The sequence below is a fragment of the Melopsittacus undulatus genome, chromosome 5 (genome assembly GCF_012275295.1).
Source record: "Melopsittacus undulatus isolate bMelUnd1 chromosome 5, bMelUnd1.mat.Z, whole genome shotgun sequence".
NCBI lineage: Eukaryota > Metazoa > Chordata > Aves > Psittaciformes > Psittaculidae > Melopsittacus > Melopsittacus undulatus.
The window spans coordinates 80,622,598-80,639,962 of NC_047531.1; the positions used below are offsets into that span (position 1 = coordinate 80,622,598).

The 17,365-nt window shown below is 39.4% G+C and overlaps 1 protein-coding gene across 1 annotated transcript in view; it reads left to right on the forward strand.

Annotated features, from left to right (window-relative positions):
* Nucleotides 1-17,365, forward strand: part of EFCAB6 (EF-hand calcium binding domain 6) — a 104,482-nt gene that overhangs the window by 54,562 nt on the left and 32,555 nt on the right. The window contains 8 exon segments of the mRNA XM_034063333.1: nucleotides 2,366-2,467; nucleotides 2,837-2,885; nucleotides 5,344-5,409; nucleotides 5,412-5,476; nucleotides 6,608-6,840; nucleotides 9,167-9,263; nucleotides 10,656-10,802; nucleotides 12,532-12,599. Coding sequence (XP_033919224.1) covers nucleotides 2,366-2,467; nucleotides 2,837-2,885; nucleotides 5,344-5,409; nucleotides 5,412-5,476; nucleotides 6,608-6,840; nucleotides 9,167-9,263; nucleotides 10,656-10,802; nucleotides 12,532-12,599 — 827 coding nt within the window.

Below are 17,365 nucleotides of genomic sequence, written 5' to 3' on the forward strand. Positions count from 1 at the left end.
GATTAATTTCTCAAGTTTTGGCAATGCACAAAAGATAAAGTATCATCATGTATCTGCAGCCAGGTATATGCATCACTGCATTGTGATGTTCTTGGACCCTGCAAGCTCAGCAGAGTCCAGCTGGGTGGAATATTGCCCTGCTGCTGTCCAAATGCATTTAGGCAGGTAGGTTGTGATGTGTATTAGGGTGCCACTGAAGTTAAAGTGATCTACAGTGTTAGGCTCTTCTTTGGATCCTGACTCTGTAGCTGTAGGCAATGTCATTGCCTTACTTACTGGGACTTCTGTAACTGCTACTCTGATCTACAGCTTCTTTTAGAGCAGCCAGGCAGCTACTGTATAACTGGGCAGAGTTGCTTGTCCTTAGAGGTGGAATAGGTTACTCAAACAGTAATAGCATAGTGTGTCAGTGGTAAACACAAAAGCCTACTTGATTCCTGATTTGTTATTTCGGGACAACCCATAGAAGTGGGCAAAATCTGTCTGCCCAACTTGGAACTGGATAAGCTCTGTTTATTTGTAAAACATTATGTTACAACAGCATTAAGGGCTGGGCAGAATGCACCCCTTCATTCCTGTGAAGGCTAATTGATCTTGCTGTGCCTGAATAACCAAAAAATGCAAACATAAAATCATCAGTTAACCTTTGCAGGGTTATACTAACACTGTTGGTTCTCTGTGTTTTTCTTTACAGCTTACAGCATAAGGACACCTTTTAGCTGCTTGCCTGTGGAATACCGAAGGTGTGAGGCAGGTTAGTGAAGGGGGATGCTGAACTCCACCTCCTATACCAAAAAGTAAGACAGTACTCTGGCTTCACTGTCTGGCTTTCCTAGGAACAAGGAGAGCAGGCATAGACCCTGCTTTTGCATCTTTGGACTAATATTTAGTTGGACTAATTGGCTAATTTTTATGATAGTTCAAAATCAGGAGTATGGTAACTGAAGCTCTGTCAGGGGTCTGGAGGTAATATCCACAATTTGTGTGTGTGCCTTCACTTTTGTGAAGGATTACAATATCTCCTCTATGTAAAGTTATCATCAATCCTCATCCTTTAAATAAGACTTAGAAACTATGACTTTTGTGAGCCATTTAGCACAGGTCAGTGACCTAGTTGTTCAATTTAATATGACTTAATCTTGAATGCAGTTTTCACAGAGTTTTATCACTTTTTTCTCTAGATGAAAGTGCTAATAATTGAGGCTGTAGCCACCAAAATTAGTATTATTACTAATTCTCTCCAGCTTTGATTAGATTTGTGCAGCCAGATTTCCTTATCGCTGCTTTTAAGCATTTGATCTGATAGTAAATACTTGTTCAACAGAACATAAAATGAACTTGCTTATTCAGAAGCTTTACATTCAGACAAAAGAATGATAATTTCCTAATTATTCTCACTTTTTAACATTCCTTATGCTGTTCAGCTATTTAATGATTTTTTTTCTTTTAATCTGTACAATTAACTAAAATATAATGGCAAGAGGAATAGCTGTAGGAACACTTGGAAAGTCAGGACAGAGTGGTGCAGGATAGTTATAAAGAAATACACCCAAATCAGGAGTTACAAAGGAGTTGCAGGAAATGAAGGGTTTGGAGAAAGATCTCAGAAGCAGCAGGGGCTGCAACTACAACTGTTCAGGGAAACAGGAGGTGGGAGTAGAAGAAAATGAGGGACTTCTCCTCAGTTGCCTGCCAGGTAATGGTAAGAGGGCACAATGGGAGACTGCTGATACTCTGTCGTGCTCCACCTCTTAGATGTAGTGAAGTTAGAGGGTCTGCTAAAAAAACCCAGAAGGGAATATGGGAGTTCCCATGTAGGAAGATCAGAAAGTTCCTTGCCAAAATAGATTACCTAAAATGGATCCATAAATCTGTTTTGAAGAGCAGCAATGCAGAATGAATTATGTGCCTCCACCTTACTGCAGCTGTATGTGGTTCAGGGGCCTGAGTCCATTCTGTGGTGCTTGTTGTCCAGCAGATAGTTCTGGCAGGCTTCTGGGGAAAAGTGTTAGCAGCAAATTCTACAAATGACAGTTTTCCTCCAGTCTGCCAAAGGAGCTAATGTCACTTTTTACTCTCCAGGTGAAGTTCAATCTTAGCCTGTCATGCGGTGGTTTTGCTTAAAATGCCAGTCTCAAAAATATAGTCAAATTTTATTCCCTATCTCTTTCAGTATAGAGTTGAAGTTGTACGGAATAGATCCATATATAAATGGCTTACTATAAATGTAAGGAAGAGAGATTAATTTTCAGAGTAATTTCAAGTTCAGCCATAAGATAAAACACACAGATATTAACTATTCAAAATGGTATATTAAGCAAGAAAATATGTTATTATATAACTTATTTTATTTCTCTTCTAACAGGTGTTGGAAGATCATGACATGCCAGTGGATGACAATCAATTTAATCTAGTAACAGAAAAGCTAGGGTTACCAGATGGAGGGTTGAGTTATCTAGATTTTGTGGCAATACTGGAACATAAAGGATTTTTAACAGCAATAAAGCATGAAAAAAGCCTTTTCTGAAAGATCCAGAACTTTTCCAAGGAACGGCTATTGGTGAAATTAGGAAGAGATCAGTGATAAGATTTATAGCACCCAGATTAACTTCCTGCCTGTAGTGCTCTGATTTCTGATCCAGATAAGATGCCAAGTACCTAACTGGAGAGAAACTGGAACACTGGGGATGTGAAGTAACTGTACACAGATAGATACCATGGAGTTGTCACTAATAGATTGCAAAAAGTAATTTACTGATTTCTCTGTCTTGAGTAGATCCTTGTCCTCAGCATTTCTAACTCTTATTCACAGTCTTAGAATTATGCTGTATCCTAGCTTACAGTGGATGATTTTATAGTAGTGGTGTCCAGCAACTTTTTCTGTTGTGAGTAAAAAGCCAGAAGACATCAACTAGTTCTTTCAGGAAAGACAGATATGTTAGTAAGTCATTAGCGATGAGTTTTAGTGGCAGTATATACAACTGGAGCTGTGTGGTGTGGTCTAGTCACTTACTGGTTTGTGGGTTTAATTTAAATTACTGCTTTTGAATGTTAAAGCTGTTAAGGGACATTGCTACTAGGGAAAACTGAGATGTTGTTATCTATAATGTAATTGACATTTTTATTAGAGTATCAAGAATCCCAGTGAGAGAGCAAGGTTTACTGTTTGCGCGTCCACCCACATAATGAGGATGTGGTCTTCAGTGATTTACTATTGTTGAGGAATGAATACCAGAGGAATATATTCATAATTTAGGAGTACAACTTTTTACTCAGCTACTTGCCTTACCCCATTTGTAATATCACTGATTTCAAGGCACTGTAAGGGGTTTGATTTTCAACTCTTAAAAATGAAACTGATGGAACATGAACTGATTGCATAGGGGGGAACCCTGAGTGCAGACTAAAGCTAGTAAGTAATTATTCATTTCTCCTTTCTTTTATACTCATGTTTTAAGTCCAGACTTTACGGGTAAAATTCTGATGCCACTGAAGACAACGACACTTTTGCCATTGGCTTCAAGGCCTATTTTAACTTCTATATTATGCCTCTTATTTTTCCTCAGAGGTGCACATTTACCTTTCTCACAGTGTTCCTATTATCTTCTGCTGCCATTATTTCTTTTAGAACTAAGACAAGAGGGAGGGCTGACTTGTGGCTGGCTGACATAATATTCATTTTTTTTTCTGTATTCAGTCCTAGAAGCTTAGAAGTTTGTGAATATAGTCGGCTAATCATCTGTCCACCAAAATATGTGTGCCTTCATCCAATAGCCTAATAAAAGATGCTTAAAACAGGTTAACCTCAGGAGAAATGAGTGTGCCAGCTCTTTGATTTAAATCAAGAATCAACAGCATTTTGACTGTATTTTAAGTTTTTGCTTTTGCCAATTAGGAGAATCACAGCTTTTCTTTCGACACATTACTATATCTCATAGCTGTAAAAGGAAGTGTGACCCACATTTAACATAAAGCAAGTCTCCGAAATCAGAAGGCAAAGAAAAAACCTTAACTTCTATTCCCAATGATTCGTGGTTCACTGGGGTGGAGGGTGGTCTGAGACCTGATTTTCTTCTTATAAGCTTTAGTGGAAAGGCAACACAAGTACAACTTTTCTTGACTAGATTTCAATAGAAATTGAAATCTAAAAAAGGGAAGGACAGTGCATGTCTGTAGGGGGGAGTAGGACTTAAAAGGTAAAATCAGGAAAGATTGAAATGATGCAGTGAATACTATTTAGTGATTTTTCACAGTAGTTGCAAAGGCTCTTGTTTGTCACTATGGAAATCTTAAAAAAAAATCTTTAGAACAGGCCATTAGCATTTTTTTTATCAGTCAGGAACAAGGTGTAGTAAAATGTCAGTGTGTACATTTTTGTTTGCAAGTTTTTCCCATTTTAAAATCTGATGTGTATTACTTTAGTTTTCTACGGCTCATATGTTGCAGAAAAAAAATCTAAAATGCTCAAGAGGCTACAAAAGATGCTTAGTCTCTTTTCCCCCAGAAGCAAGGTAAAATAGGTTCCTAGAGTATCACTGCACAATGAGCAGAAGGAAGCAGATCTGGAACAGTGACCAAAATAGCTTTTCTATGGCTTAAAAGTAACTTAGCCCTTCAGGAACGGAAGTACATGATTGCCTGCTGGGAAGCTGACTATCCCCCTTCCCTGATCCTGCTGGCCTTTGGGATAAGAAACTTGTGACAATATGAAGCTGCTGTTTGTGCAGGGCTGAATCTTGCCAGAGCAGAACATCAGGCAAAACAGGATCAGGGGTGATGCTCTGTTAAGTCAGGAGTGTTTTGATGGCAGATCTCCTGAATTAACTCACATCTGTTCAGACTGGCGGAGGGCTTAGCCAGGATAGAATTGCTCCAGGGAATATGGTCTAGTGTGCAGCAGTTTTGCTGCAGAGTCAAAGATGTAACAAATTACTTTCACTGACACTGTCTGCAATTCCTGTGCTCCCTCACTGAGACAGACGGGTGGTATGACAGCAAGTCATGGCTTTCACAGGGCTCTTTTCCTCCAGTCTGATATCTCCCTTTCTCAAAGCAGTCAGGCACCAGAGAAAGCTAAAGTAAAAGGCCGTGTTTTAGCTGTGATTTCTTCAGTTGAGATTACCTTCTTCACCTTGCGCTGAGAAAACTATAGCAGCTGAGGCCATTATTGTAAATTCTGTGGAACCACTAGTACTGCATACAGCTATTGGACTTCATCATGTTTGGGCTATAAAGAATACAAATGCAGGGGTTTTTTTGTTTTATTTATATTACTCTGCTATTTTCAGATATGTTTAATGTCGACTTTTTTATGTTCGCTATACTTTGATTTCATTATTGCAGATGCCAGTTTGAATGGGCCAGGAGCTGTGCTATGTAACAGCCCAAACCACAGAGTAAATGATGTTAAATTCACTACATGAGTGCTGAAGAATGTCTCAGTCAACTTAATGATAAACTGATGGAAGTCTACGGGGTAAATAATTGAGACACAGTTTGCTTTTGGCAGTGAAGCTGGTTGTCATTTTGATGCAAATATTTGTTGGTTTGGAGGAGCCATCAGGAAAGTTGCTCTAAAATTATGTTGGATATCTTGTCTTCTGTTTTCTCAGGAACTTCCAGTTCAAATATATTCTGTTTCGAAGGCAAAAAGTTTGGTTTGTTTTTTGGTTTTTTTTTCACTAATTGTCTTCTCTATAGCCTTCACCAGGAAAATAAGACCTTAGTTATTTTTTCCATCCTTTTGTGAGCATAGCTATTAAAGCTTCTACAATTAGAAAGGAATACCTGTGTTCTACTCAGTCATGGAATGATCCATCTATTCATGAGAATGATCTTTCAAGAAGTTCTTAGTCCCTAAATTTTGCCACACAGGGATATTAATTGAGGTGAGGTTTTTTTTTGCAGTTTTTCTAAGTTTGCTCATTATTTTCTGCAATTACCATTAGAATGTACTCCTTGAATTCCCATCATGGATATGTACAGAGTAAGAGAGATCACATTTTACAAAGGAGAGAAGAAGCAGGCCTTACCCTTTTGCTCAGTCCATCCCATCCCTATTTCCTGGGAGAAGTGGAAAGATCAGCATTCAGGAATGGGATCCTCTGTGCAAACCAGCTTGGACACCCCTAGCAAAGCTGATCATATTGAGCAATACTACTTCAGATTTCTGAAGAAGTACACCTTTTTTTTGATCATTTTGCAACTATTTTAATGGAAGAAGCTTTGCAGCTGGTACATTGATAGCTGTGAGCTCTCTCTCTTCATTACAGGTATTATGAGGGTGAGCACAGGTTGAAATGAGGTACCTCTTAGTATAGTACTGATGGAAAGTGGAGGTTAATTTGCAAGTTTGCATGAGGGTGGCTTTTTGATGCTCTTACTTTTGCTCAGTTCTGTACGTGCTTGAGATGAAAGCAGAAAGACTGCAGTTTAACATGGACTTTCCAAGTGCTTAGTAGGGCAGTATTATAAATGCTTTGTATTCTCAAATGGCATTAAAATACTTGCCTGTTGTCAAAACAAGTCTAGAACAAACATTTGTTATTTACGTTTAAAAACATGTAGTTGACATGTTAAATATATTTAGTTAAATATTCCTTGTTAGGACACCTATTCTGCCTTCCGTAAGACAGACAGTACTCATGACGGTATCAACATGCTTGACTTCCAGCAACTCTTGGGCAGCTTTCTGCTTCATCTTAGAGATGAGGAATTCCTTTGTCTCCTTGGTTTGTCAGGAATGAACCTGACCTCCATGTTAAATTACAAAGAATTCTGTCAACTGTTCCACACCCAAGAAATTATGGAGGAACCTCCTCAGCTCATGCCACCTCATAAGTAAGAAAGAAAAAGTTGTGTAGTACTTAAAGTAATCTGATGTGTTTACAGAAATTAATATACTGTGTGAAAATCTCTATTGGGTATAGCTGAAAAAAAGACAGTATTAAAATATGACTTTATTAAGCTGAAGTTGGGTGGCTTTACCAAGTTCTCAGCAATTTAGGACTCCATTAAGCCAGATACTGAATCCACTACTAAGTTAAAATGCCTGAACTACCTCCAGGGACAGTATAAGTCTGTAAGGTCAAACATGTATACTGGTTCTGGAGTTGGAGTCTTAGACCTGAGCTAGCCTCCAGACTGCACAACTCGGCTGCATGATCCAAGTAGCAGAACTGGAGACATGGTTTGGGAATCAGATGACTTTTTGGATTGAGAAGCAGCCAAGGTATTAGGTGTCTAGCACAATGTCTGTCAAATCTGAAGCTAATATTATCAGTGTACACTGCAGTAGCCCAAAGCCTCATTGTCCAGACCTTTATGCTGCCAGGGCACTAAGAGTAGACAAGATCAGGGGTTGCACAGAAGCACCAAGATACAGTGAATTGGGTGAAGGATAGAAGAAAAGTGCTGCAGCCTCCCTTCATGTGAAAAGTGCTCCTGCTTAAAATGTCTGGAACTTTAAAGTTTGAGCTCAACTTTAATGATAAGCAGTGTTTAGGCACTAAAAAATTCATTATAAAAACTCGGTGTGAAACTCTGTTTAACTATGCAGAGATAAATTCATAAAAATAATGACAAGATACAGTAGGACTGAAAAAGCTCCTAATCAGCAACTCGTATCTGCTGTGACAGTGAAGATGTGATATATACACATAGGATTATTTCCCAGTTTTTATTAGTCTTTTACAGTATTGCTATTGGCTCTGATGTTGGTAATATTTATCTGCTTGGTTTGTTTTTCTTTTTTCCTGAATTGGACAAGTTGGTGAATCAAGGACATCAGCCCAAAATAAGAAAGGAAACGGATGATGATTGAGTCTTGCTAACACTTGGAATCTGAGACAGTTCCAGAATTTCCTCATTTCAGTCCCAAGAATAAAGTGATTGATACCTCAAGAGCAATTGAATTTCCCTGCTAAGTTTTTAGACTGTTTATGTTGATCAGTTGTTTAGGCTTATGGAATCTTCTCTCCAGCAGTGGGAGTGGGGAAAACTCAGAACATTCCTGGGCACCTATAATAAATTAGTATGGCATTCATGTTTCTAAATCCAAAGGGAGTCCTCAGCAAAAGCTTTCAAGGCCCAGAGTCCTAGGAGCTCAGAAGTGCATGAGTTTGCAGTGCTGCAGTTCTCCAGGACTTAAGTTCCTATATGCACATGCCATGGGTGGTACAGAAACTCAGTGGGTAGGTCAGATGTAGTTACCACGTTTCGCCTGATCTGCAGACCCAATATTCCTCTGCCTCTTATGTGAGAATCTTTGTCAAAGAAGCATATTCCTGGAGGGTGGCTGAACCAGGCTTTGAAGCCATATATCTGCAGTGCTTCCTTGCAAAGCAATAGCTGGAGTAGAAACAGGTACTAGGATATAGCATGATGAGGGTAGCTGTGTGTTAAGAGAAATAACCAGCCTTTCCTCAGTGTTCTAACTGGAAGTGCTTTGGAAAGCTAAAGAGAATTGGGCATCAAAAGAAGGGCTGCTCTTCTCAGGTGAAGGAAGGTGCACCATTGAGAAGAAAGGTCCCCTTGATTCTCAAGAAGGTGTGCCCTTACGTAACACATGGTTTTAGTCAATTTTCTGTGTACTGCAACAGCTATGCTGGATCCTCATTTGAGGCACCCATATTCCTCTGCATGCTTGAACTCAACCAGAAGCACAAGGGCCCCAAAAACTAGTCACTTGCAATGGTGGCTGGATTTAAAAATGTAGATCTTACTCCCCAGACTCACAAGCCATGCCTTGGTGACTCATAAAGACAGTTTTGATCTACATTATTGATGTAAATCAAGGATAATCTTGCTGGAGTCACTCCAGAATATAATTGTTTCTGAGATAATTAACGTTTCCTTCTATGCGTATAAATGATCCTTGCTGGCTCTTGAGTTTGAGGGAGAATTGAACAACATTGATTTGAAAATAAATAGGGAATTACAAAATTTAAAACCTCTTTGCTAACCTGCAGCTAGGGAAATAAGGCAGTATTTAAAGAATTAAGTTTACACAGATATGAAGTAACAATCTTTAATGGGCGTCTTAGAAACTAGGAAACAAAACCTCCACTACTGTGAAGAACAACAAAAGGGAAGAAAACTTGTGGAGATTAAAGATCCCACTAAAGTAAAACATAGTTAGTTGTTATTATATTTTTTCTTTTCTGAGAAAAAGCCAGATGATAACGGATGCAGAGCTAGCTTGTGATCACGCTCATTACTACCTTGTTATCAAAGCAAGAACCAGATGGCATGACCTAGCAGGGGTAAGAAGAATGTTTTCTTTATATAAATAAGCAACACTAATAGTTTTCAGAACATTATGCAATGTTGATCTTCAGATTCTATAAATATTCAAAGAAACCCTTGCAAAATAGCTCATTAATGATAAAAACTTACTATGTGATTAAAAAAAAATCAACAGTTTGAATAATATTCAAGTTTTGTAATGATTCTGTTGTAGATGTGCATTTCTAAAACTTTCTTCATATTTTACTATTGTTGGGTTCATTTAATGTTTGTTGTAAAAGTAGTAATAATGGGCTTCATCTGAGGCCAGTTTTACTATGTGCTGTACACACACACCTACTCTTCAGCTGACACCCAGTGTTGCCCAGTACTGTGAATCATTGACTGTAATGCCTACACCATCCAAAAAGACTCTCACTAAACTGTCCTATAAAAATTATATCCACCTTTTTATCTTCTTCAACTTGTTGAATAGTTGCAATATTTGGACAAAAGAGTAGCACAAGGGAAAAGGACTATAGTTTTCATTAAATGTTTGTGTAAATCTTAGAATCATAGAATCCTAGAGTGGGGATGCTGTTTTTATAGAATCACAGAATCATGGAATGGTTTTGATTGGAAGGGACCTTAAAGATCATTACCATGCCCTGCCACGGGCAAGGACACCTTCTACTAGATGATGTTGCTCAAAGCCTTGAACACTGCCAGGGGTGGAGCAGCCACAACTTCTTTGGGCAACCTCTTCCAGTGCCTCACCACCCTCACAGTAAGGAACATCTTCCTAATATCTAATCTAAGTCTCCCCTCTGTCAGCTTAATGCCATTCGCCTTTGTCTTATCACAACATGACCTTGTAAAAAGTCCCTCTCCAGATTTCTTGCAGGCCCGTTTTGGTTACTGAAAAGCTGCTATGATGTAGGCCTGGCAGTCTCAGTTCACAAGATGAGTGGTAAGAAAAACAATAAACTCAGCTAACCAGTTAAAAACTAAAGCAAATCAATTCATGTTAGGTATAGAACAAGCTGAGGAAAAAAATTTAAAGGTCTGCTATTTACGAGTGCCTTCATCCTCCACTGGCATGCTTCAGCAGTGGGCATAAACACAGCTGCATGCAAGCTTCTCATGATCATATCCCCTGCATTTATCATCAGTAAGAAACTTTGTGTGGCAAGTACATCACTTAAACACCTGTGATGACAATCCCAATTCAAGCTTTTGTGAATTGCACATCCATAGCAGAAAGCAGGAAACAGTAAAAATCAAACGAAAACACATTAAAAGATTAAATTCAGACATGCATGATTTTCCATATCTTTCTCAATTCCCATTATTCATTAAGCTTATAGAGAGATCAAACATTTTGTCAAACTTGTTGGTTCTTATTAGTGATGATTTATCTTATATTCCAGAGTTTCCAGGAATTTGACAGTGAAGGAAATGGCATTATACAGCCGAGGGACTTGAAGAAAGTCATGTTCAGATTTGGCATTCCAATCACCCCGAAAGAATTTAAGCAGCTTTGGGCAAGGTATGACAACTCTAAATTATTAGCTCTTGCAATAATGCATCTTTTATAAGATTACAGAGCCTTTGGTAGTGCAGCGAATGACAATAGATTACACTGCATGAGAAATCTTTTGTTATGATTGTGACCTCAGACCATGACACTGTTACAGGAAGCTATGTTTTATCATACTGAGCTCAAGGATACAGCTAGATCCATCAGTTTCCAATTAATTCAAACCTAGGTCTTTCTCTCTGCTTCAGTGTTACTGACCCTTTAATTCAACACACATTTTACTCTTGGATGGCACCTTAGGTCACTGGTTAAATTAACTTGGTTTTCATCAATTCTGCTTATACACAAAAATGCTTACCTGAATTTGTGATGGGGAAAGTCAGTTCCAGGTGTCTTGGGTCAGGTTGGAACTGCAGACAAAGCTTCCATCAATGAGGTGTTGACAGTCCACATTGCATACCTGTCTGAAGGCAGTGCTACCAGCCTCTCATCCTCAGAGCACTAAATTTACTTCCAGTATTTTCAACATAAATAAAAATGATTCAGTCAAAAGAAAAATGCTACATACCAAAATACATAACAAAAGAAAGGTAACATCATGCTGTGTAAAGCTGGCAAGTAATATCATGAAATGTTTATATAGACAAGTAATTTTTTGTGAAGTGGGGGAAAATACTTGTCTGCCTACAACAGAGGAGCTGCGCTATAAACTATGTTTGAAAGGGCATAGATGTCAGCTGTATGTGACATTATATAAAAAGGTACCTTCATTACAGGTCTGTTTAAAAAAATAATCACTCTCTCAGACATACAGAACCTGAGTGTATTTCATTGGGGTTTCAAACTGCATTAACTGCAGAGATATTTTAGCATAGATTCATCTCTGAATTATTTTCTACCCCATTAGATTTTACTTTTTTTTTCTTATTCCTTATGGATGCCATGGCACATTGAAGAGTATCCTTTTTATGCAGTGTTCTGCTGCACAAGTTCACTCCCATCAGCCACTCCTTTTATAGAATAGCTAAAATCTCTTACGTGCCTGATATGTCTGTAACTTGAATAAAGGAATTAGAGTGAAGCTGCGTCTAAATTAGGCATTACCATGCATCAGAGCACTAGCGGGGGAGAAACTGCAATGTAAAGAGCTTATGGAAGAGTTTATACCCAAGAAAATATGAAAAGTGTTTATGAAGCTAAACCTATGTTTCTGAAGTATGATTACAATTCTGAGTGTCTCAGACTTGTGTGACCAGTTTGAGACACTCGAGACTGTATTTTTAGGAGCCCAGTTCTCTGTATCTCAAGCCAGACACTGAAAGGCAGCAGTGCTGAGAGCTGAAGAATAGTCCTGACAGTTTGGTCCTCAGGGTAGTATTTTCAGAATCGACTCTGTGACTACAATGCATATGTTCTATCTTTCAAGTCTCATATAAAGAGACATACTCATTGATATACTCATTCTCCGTGTGGTATGGCGCCTCCACAAGGAAGGGAAGACAGTGAGATTTAAGCTGTTAAGTCAGTTAAGGACATCTGTAATGCTTCTCTGTGAGGAACACATGAATATTTAAAAGGAGCATTTTTTTTCTTTCAAGGTGTGATACAGATGTAAAAGGACATCTTACCAAGGATTTTTACAGGATCTGGGGATAGAGTTTGCACCCAGTGACACAGGGCTCAGCAGACAACTATGACAAGTGTTGTCAGCAGACAACACAGCAGACATCTATGGACATCTACAAGCCCAGTGTACTAATCAACAGAAGAAGCAGTCAAAGCAGAAACAGCAAACTAAAGCTCTGCATGTAAAATAAATTAAAAAGCAGATCAAGTAAGTTATTTATGAGCTTAGCATATAACTTTCTATGTTTGTGTTCAGTTTGCTAAGATGACACAGATTACTATGCTACAGCTGTAATTAAAAACAAAAAAGGACTCTGAAAAGCAGTCTCAGAAGGTACTGGACCAAGCTTTTTTGTAGTGTAACTCCGTTGATTTGGGCCAGGTAGACCTAGCCCAGTGTGTACGGTGAGACTTTTTCACAGATATTCTCCATGGCTCATATGACTTATTTTACAGACTTTATGGCAGCATCTTTACTGACAAATCAGAACACCTATAGACATTCCCAGACTCAGTCATCTATGCTGCTAGACTGTCAAAGCAGTCATTGTCATGTTTTGCCCTATCTCAGCTCATGTTTCCCCTGATCATTCCAAGCACAGTTTGGGAGCAAGAATACTTCAAGGACTGTTCCTGATAGGCAGTTTGCAGGCAGCTGCTCTCTTTCAGCAGCTAGGAAGGTTCACAAGCAGAGATGTGCCAGCTGGCCCCTGTGCCCGGAGCAATCCCTGGCCCGTTTCTTGATATCATCTCAGCTTGTGGTTCCAGATCTAACACTGCTGTCAGCTCAGACTGAGGGAGAAGAGCAAAAGGAGTTTTGTCACCTGCAGGTCTCTTCTCAGACTGCTCCAGGCAATATAGATTTAGACCTACCTAATTACAGGGGCTTTTCTCGCAGCTGGGCTGGGTGGGGGTGTAGGACACCTTGGTCCTATATCCTACCCTGTCCCTTGGATGAAGGCTAAGTAGCAATCACAGTTGGTTTCACATCCCTCTAGCAGCTAGATAAATTGTTAGTAAATGGCTTTGTAGATGCAGCAAAAACAAGCCTTAACAAGGATGGACCCTGGCTTCACATGACAGAAATAATCATGTTGTCTCCAAGCAAGAGGGCTCTCTGCCTCAAACAAAACCAACACTCACCAAATTAATAGGTCACCGATTTTGGGAAAAGTATTTTACAAACATATGACAAAATTATATTCCATTCACAGTTGCTTGTGAGTCAGCAGTGATTGAAGCCTTGGGTGATATGATTTAGTGTGAGGTGTCCCTGCGCATGGCAGGGGGGTTGGAACTAGAAGATCTTAAGGTCCTTTCCAACCCTAACTATTCTATGATTAGCCCACTGCTGCTATAGGATTCCTGTACCTGCCAGCAGATTGAAGCAGCAGGAGAATCCTCTGCCCCAGCACAGTGCTGTTAAAACTATTTTTCAAGGTTATGGATAGACACCACCTGGATACTTCTGTTTTCTGCTTGTGGTTTCACTCTTCTCCTGAGCAGTTTCTTTCTTTATTTCTTTATTTATTTGTTTGCTTGGTTTTTTATTTAGGAATATAAACCCTCAGGAGCAAAAAACATGTACAACTGTACCCCCAGGAGCACAGATTTGCTTTCTTTTGTGCTTGGGAAGTGTCTGGAAGTTGTAGGAACTAATACATTATTATTGATAAAAATTGTAATTCCCCATGACATTGTTCGTTGGTAAAGGTGATACACTTATAAACAAAGAGCAGCCTTGTCTTGCAGATAAAGAGGCAGCTTGGGAAATCATTACACACAAAAAAAAACCCTCAGGAAACACAGGGAGAAGCCTGTGAGCTACAGCTTTTGTTTTTTTTACCCTGCTTCTTTAAATTCTGGCTTTCAGTATCCCAAATAGACTGAAGGAATCAAGAGCAAGACTGTCTTTTTTGCACCAACTCTCCCACCTGCATTGCATCTCTCTGGCATAAAGATGCACTATGACACCCACAGGTATCAACAAGTTTTCCACAACAGAGATGTTTAGGTAGCTGCTGTGTTGTAGGCATTGCTTATTCCTGTATTTGTAACTGACTGTTGTGAAACTCAGGCCTTAACTGTCTCATACTGGGTTCTTCTGCTCCATTTGTTGTACCAGCCATATTTCTCTAGACTTACACTTGGATGCAGAGTTCTTTTGGTCAGGAACCTTCTATTTCTTTCCTAGAAACGTTTTTTTAGTGCAATGCCAAGTGCAAGGCAATGCTATAAATAAGAAGCAGCTCTGCAAGTTGGGAAGATGCTGTGCTGCAAGCAGAAATTATGCGGTGTGGCTCAAAGATGCAAATACTCATCCTGAAGCAGCTGGAGAGTAATTAAACAAATGGGGAAGACATGCTGGGTAAAAATAAAATAGTCATGATATGGCATACTGGCAGGTCCACATCCTTTAGAATTATTTACTTTTGAGAACCTATCATTGCAACCACTATGTATAGAATTATGTATATGACAACTATACATACAAGTACATACATGCAAGTGGATAGCTATTGTTTAACCATAATTTGGAGGAAAACAGAAATTATCAGACTGAGTCAAGTATAACAATTCAGTTACCTGCTAGCAGCCGGAACCAAATGTTTCAAGTAGAGGTGGAGCAGCCTTCTAATAGGAATAATGTGGAATATCCTACCCCCTGCATTGGGGCTGTCTCGTCCTGGGCAATGACAGCATTTGGCTTAACTGTGCAGCTAGGACTTATATCCCTTTCAAAAACTATGTTCTAATTATTCGTTAGATTCTGCTTTTCTTGATTAATATATAGGACATCCAGTTCTGTTCTTAATCTAATGAAATTTCTGGCATCTGCAGCTTCTCCTGGGAATGAGTTCACAGCAATAGCACGTGGTCTGTAAAACTATGTCTTGTTATCGATTATTGCCACCTCTCAGTTCTGCTGAATGTTCTGGTTTTGTCTCCCACACTTCTTCACCCACCTCCTGGCTGGTGGGAGCAGTCCTATGGTAGCAGTTCCTGTCTTGGAAAGCTGCAAGTGCAAGAAGAGTTGAATACAGGCCTCATGACTCCTCAGATTTCACATAAGGCCCTGAAAAGACATAAATGACTCTTAAGCCATAGTTATTGTCCATGTGGTGGCTGTGAAGGCAGAGATCCGGTTGGCTGTCAGCCTTCTGTTCCAGGACCACATCAGGACAGCTGAGATACAGAAAGCACATGTGCACACCATGCCCTCCTACTGTAAAGGTCAGTGTAAGGAGAACTTCTCTCGGTCAGGGGAATGGATGCAGTGGCTGCAGAACCTAAGCATGGTGATCCACCTGGGTCTCGGCCCCTATTTCATTCTCAATGAGTTGGAAAACTTGACTCCTTTCACCTGTAAAATTTGGACGGAGAGGAGGTATTCACCTGAGGTGTGAATTTGCTGGCTATAAGATCCACTTCAGCAGCACGGGGAACAGCACACACTCCCCCTTCTGTGATCTTGCTTAAGCCCTATTTTCACAGTGGCTGCATCCAGCCTGTATCCTTTCTTCTGGCTTTCTGCAAGGGCTGTGAACCTCACCCTAAAAGCTTTGGAGCAGTTTCAGTGCCCTGTGATTACACACTGTGAGGCAGACAAAAGCTCCGGACATCTTACAATTCAAAACATACTGCTGTGCACTTCCTTTTTTGTTTTGTTTCCTTTTGCTTTTGTTGTAACTCACAGGAACAAATTGCCCAAATTAGAAACAGACATTGAACAGTGGCTCTCCAGCTCTTCAAGAAAAATACAAACCATTTGCAAGAAAATAGTACTTTTTTGGCATTGTAGCTCGATCTATGGTTTTAATCCTCATTTTGTCCATGCACATATTTACTGCTGTGAGTGGAATAATTACTGCTTTGAAACCTTTTATCAGTCCAAAAATGTTGAATGCCTCAGTTTTCCAAAAATATGAATTCCAAAAACTGTTGTTATTTTACTTAAGACTTCACTTTCTTTGGGAAGATTTAAGCAGAATATGGTAGCAGTGATGAAGAGTGACACTAAAGGTAATATACAGTTGAGAAGGGTTCCAGAATTTTTCTGCTGTGAGGATACAATGTGGACCATATCACACCTTCAAGGCACACCCTTGCAAGATGTAAGGAGCAGTGCTCAATTGTTTTCTAGGGCTGGAGTAGATCTGTCTCTCACTGAAATCACAAAACTGCCTTTAGTATGTTCAGCTGGTTTTGGCTTTTTTTGGCTGCTGTATCCTGTTTCTTAAATGTGACTCTCTTGGCCTCTTGCTGGGCCTCAGCACACGTCTTCCCCCACTATTGCCACTATAAAGTCATGATTTTTAAACTGTGGTACATTACAGTAACTCAAAATAAGAGAAAACTCTCTGTCAGGAGATTTTAGATTTGTGTCTCTGCTGGAAAGTCTGTAGGCTTCTGAACATAATAAAAGCTAAAACTCAGAGATGTAATTAGCAGATGTTGGATCTCTAGGGTCTCATATCTAAGAGGAGGTTGAATGAGCCTAATCTGGTTAGTCAGTAATTAGATACATAGAGACTGAAAACAGTAAAGGCAGCTTCAGTGCAATGCAAGTGCTCTTTGTCTGATGTGCACCCTCTGCAGAATAGTTCTATGATCTTTCCAATACAAGCCTTGCTTTAAGTGTAAACCAAGTACCGCATGGTAACAGGAGAATAATGTGAAAAAGAAGAAGGAATTAACTAGAAAAAAAAAGATATTTGAAAGTAAGAGAAAAGGTGATAGCTCTTTAGGGGCTTTTAGAGACTCTAAAACACACTGGCAATATTGCAGTTTCCCTGAAAAGAGCCACATCATGCTTCAAAACCTATATACAGTGGCTAGATTAATCATAAAGAAGCTCACAACTATTTTCTGGAATATTACAGGAGTAGGAGCTATCAAAGTTTTTAATGGCATGAAACCAAGCCAGGGTGAGAGGGCAATCCATGCAGCTACAAAAAGTAAGTTGAAGGAGTA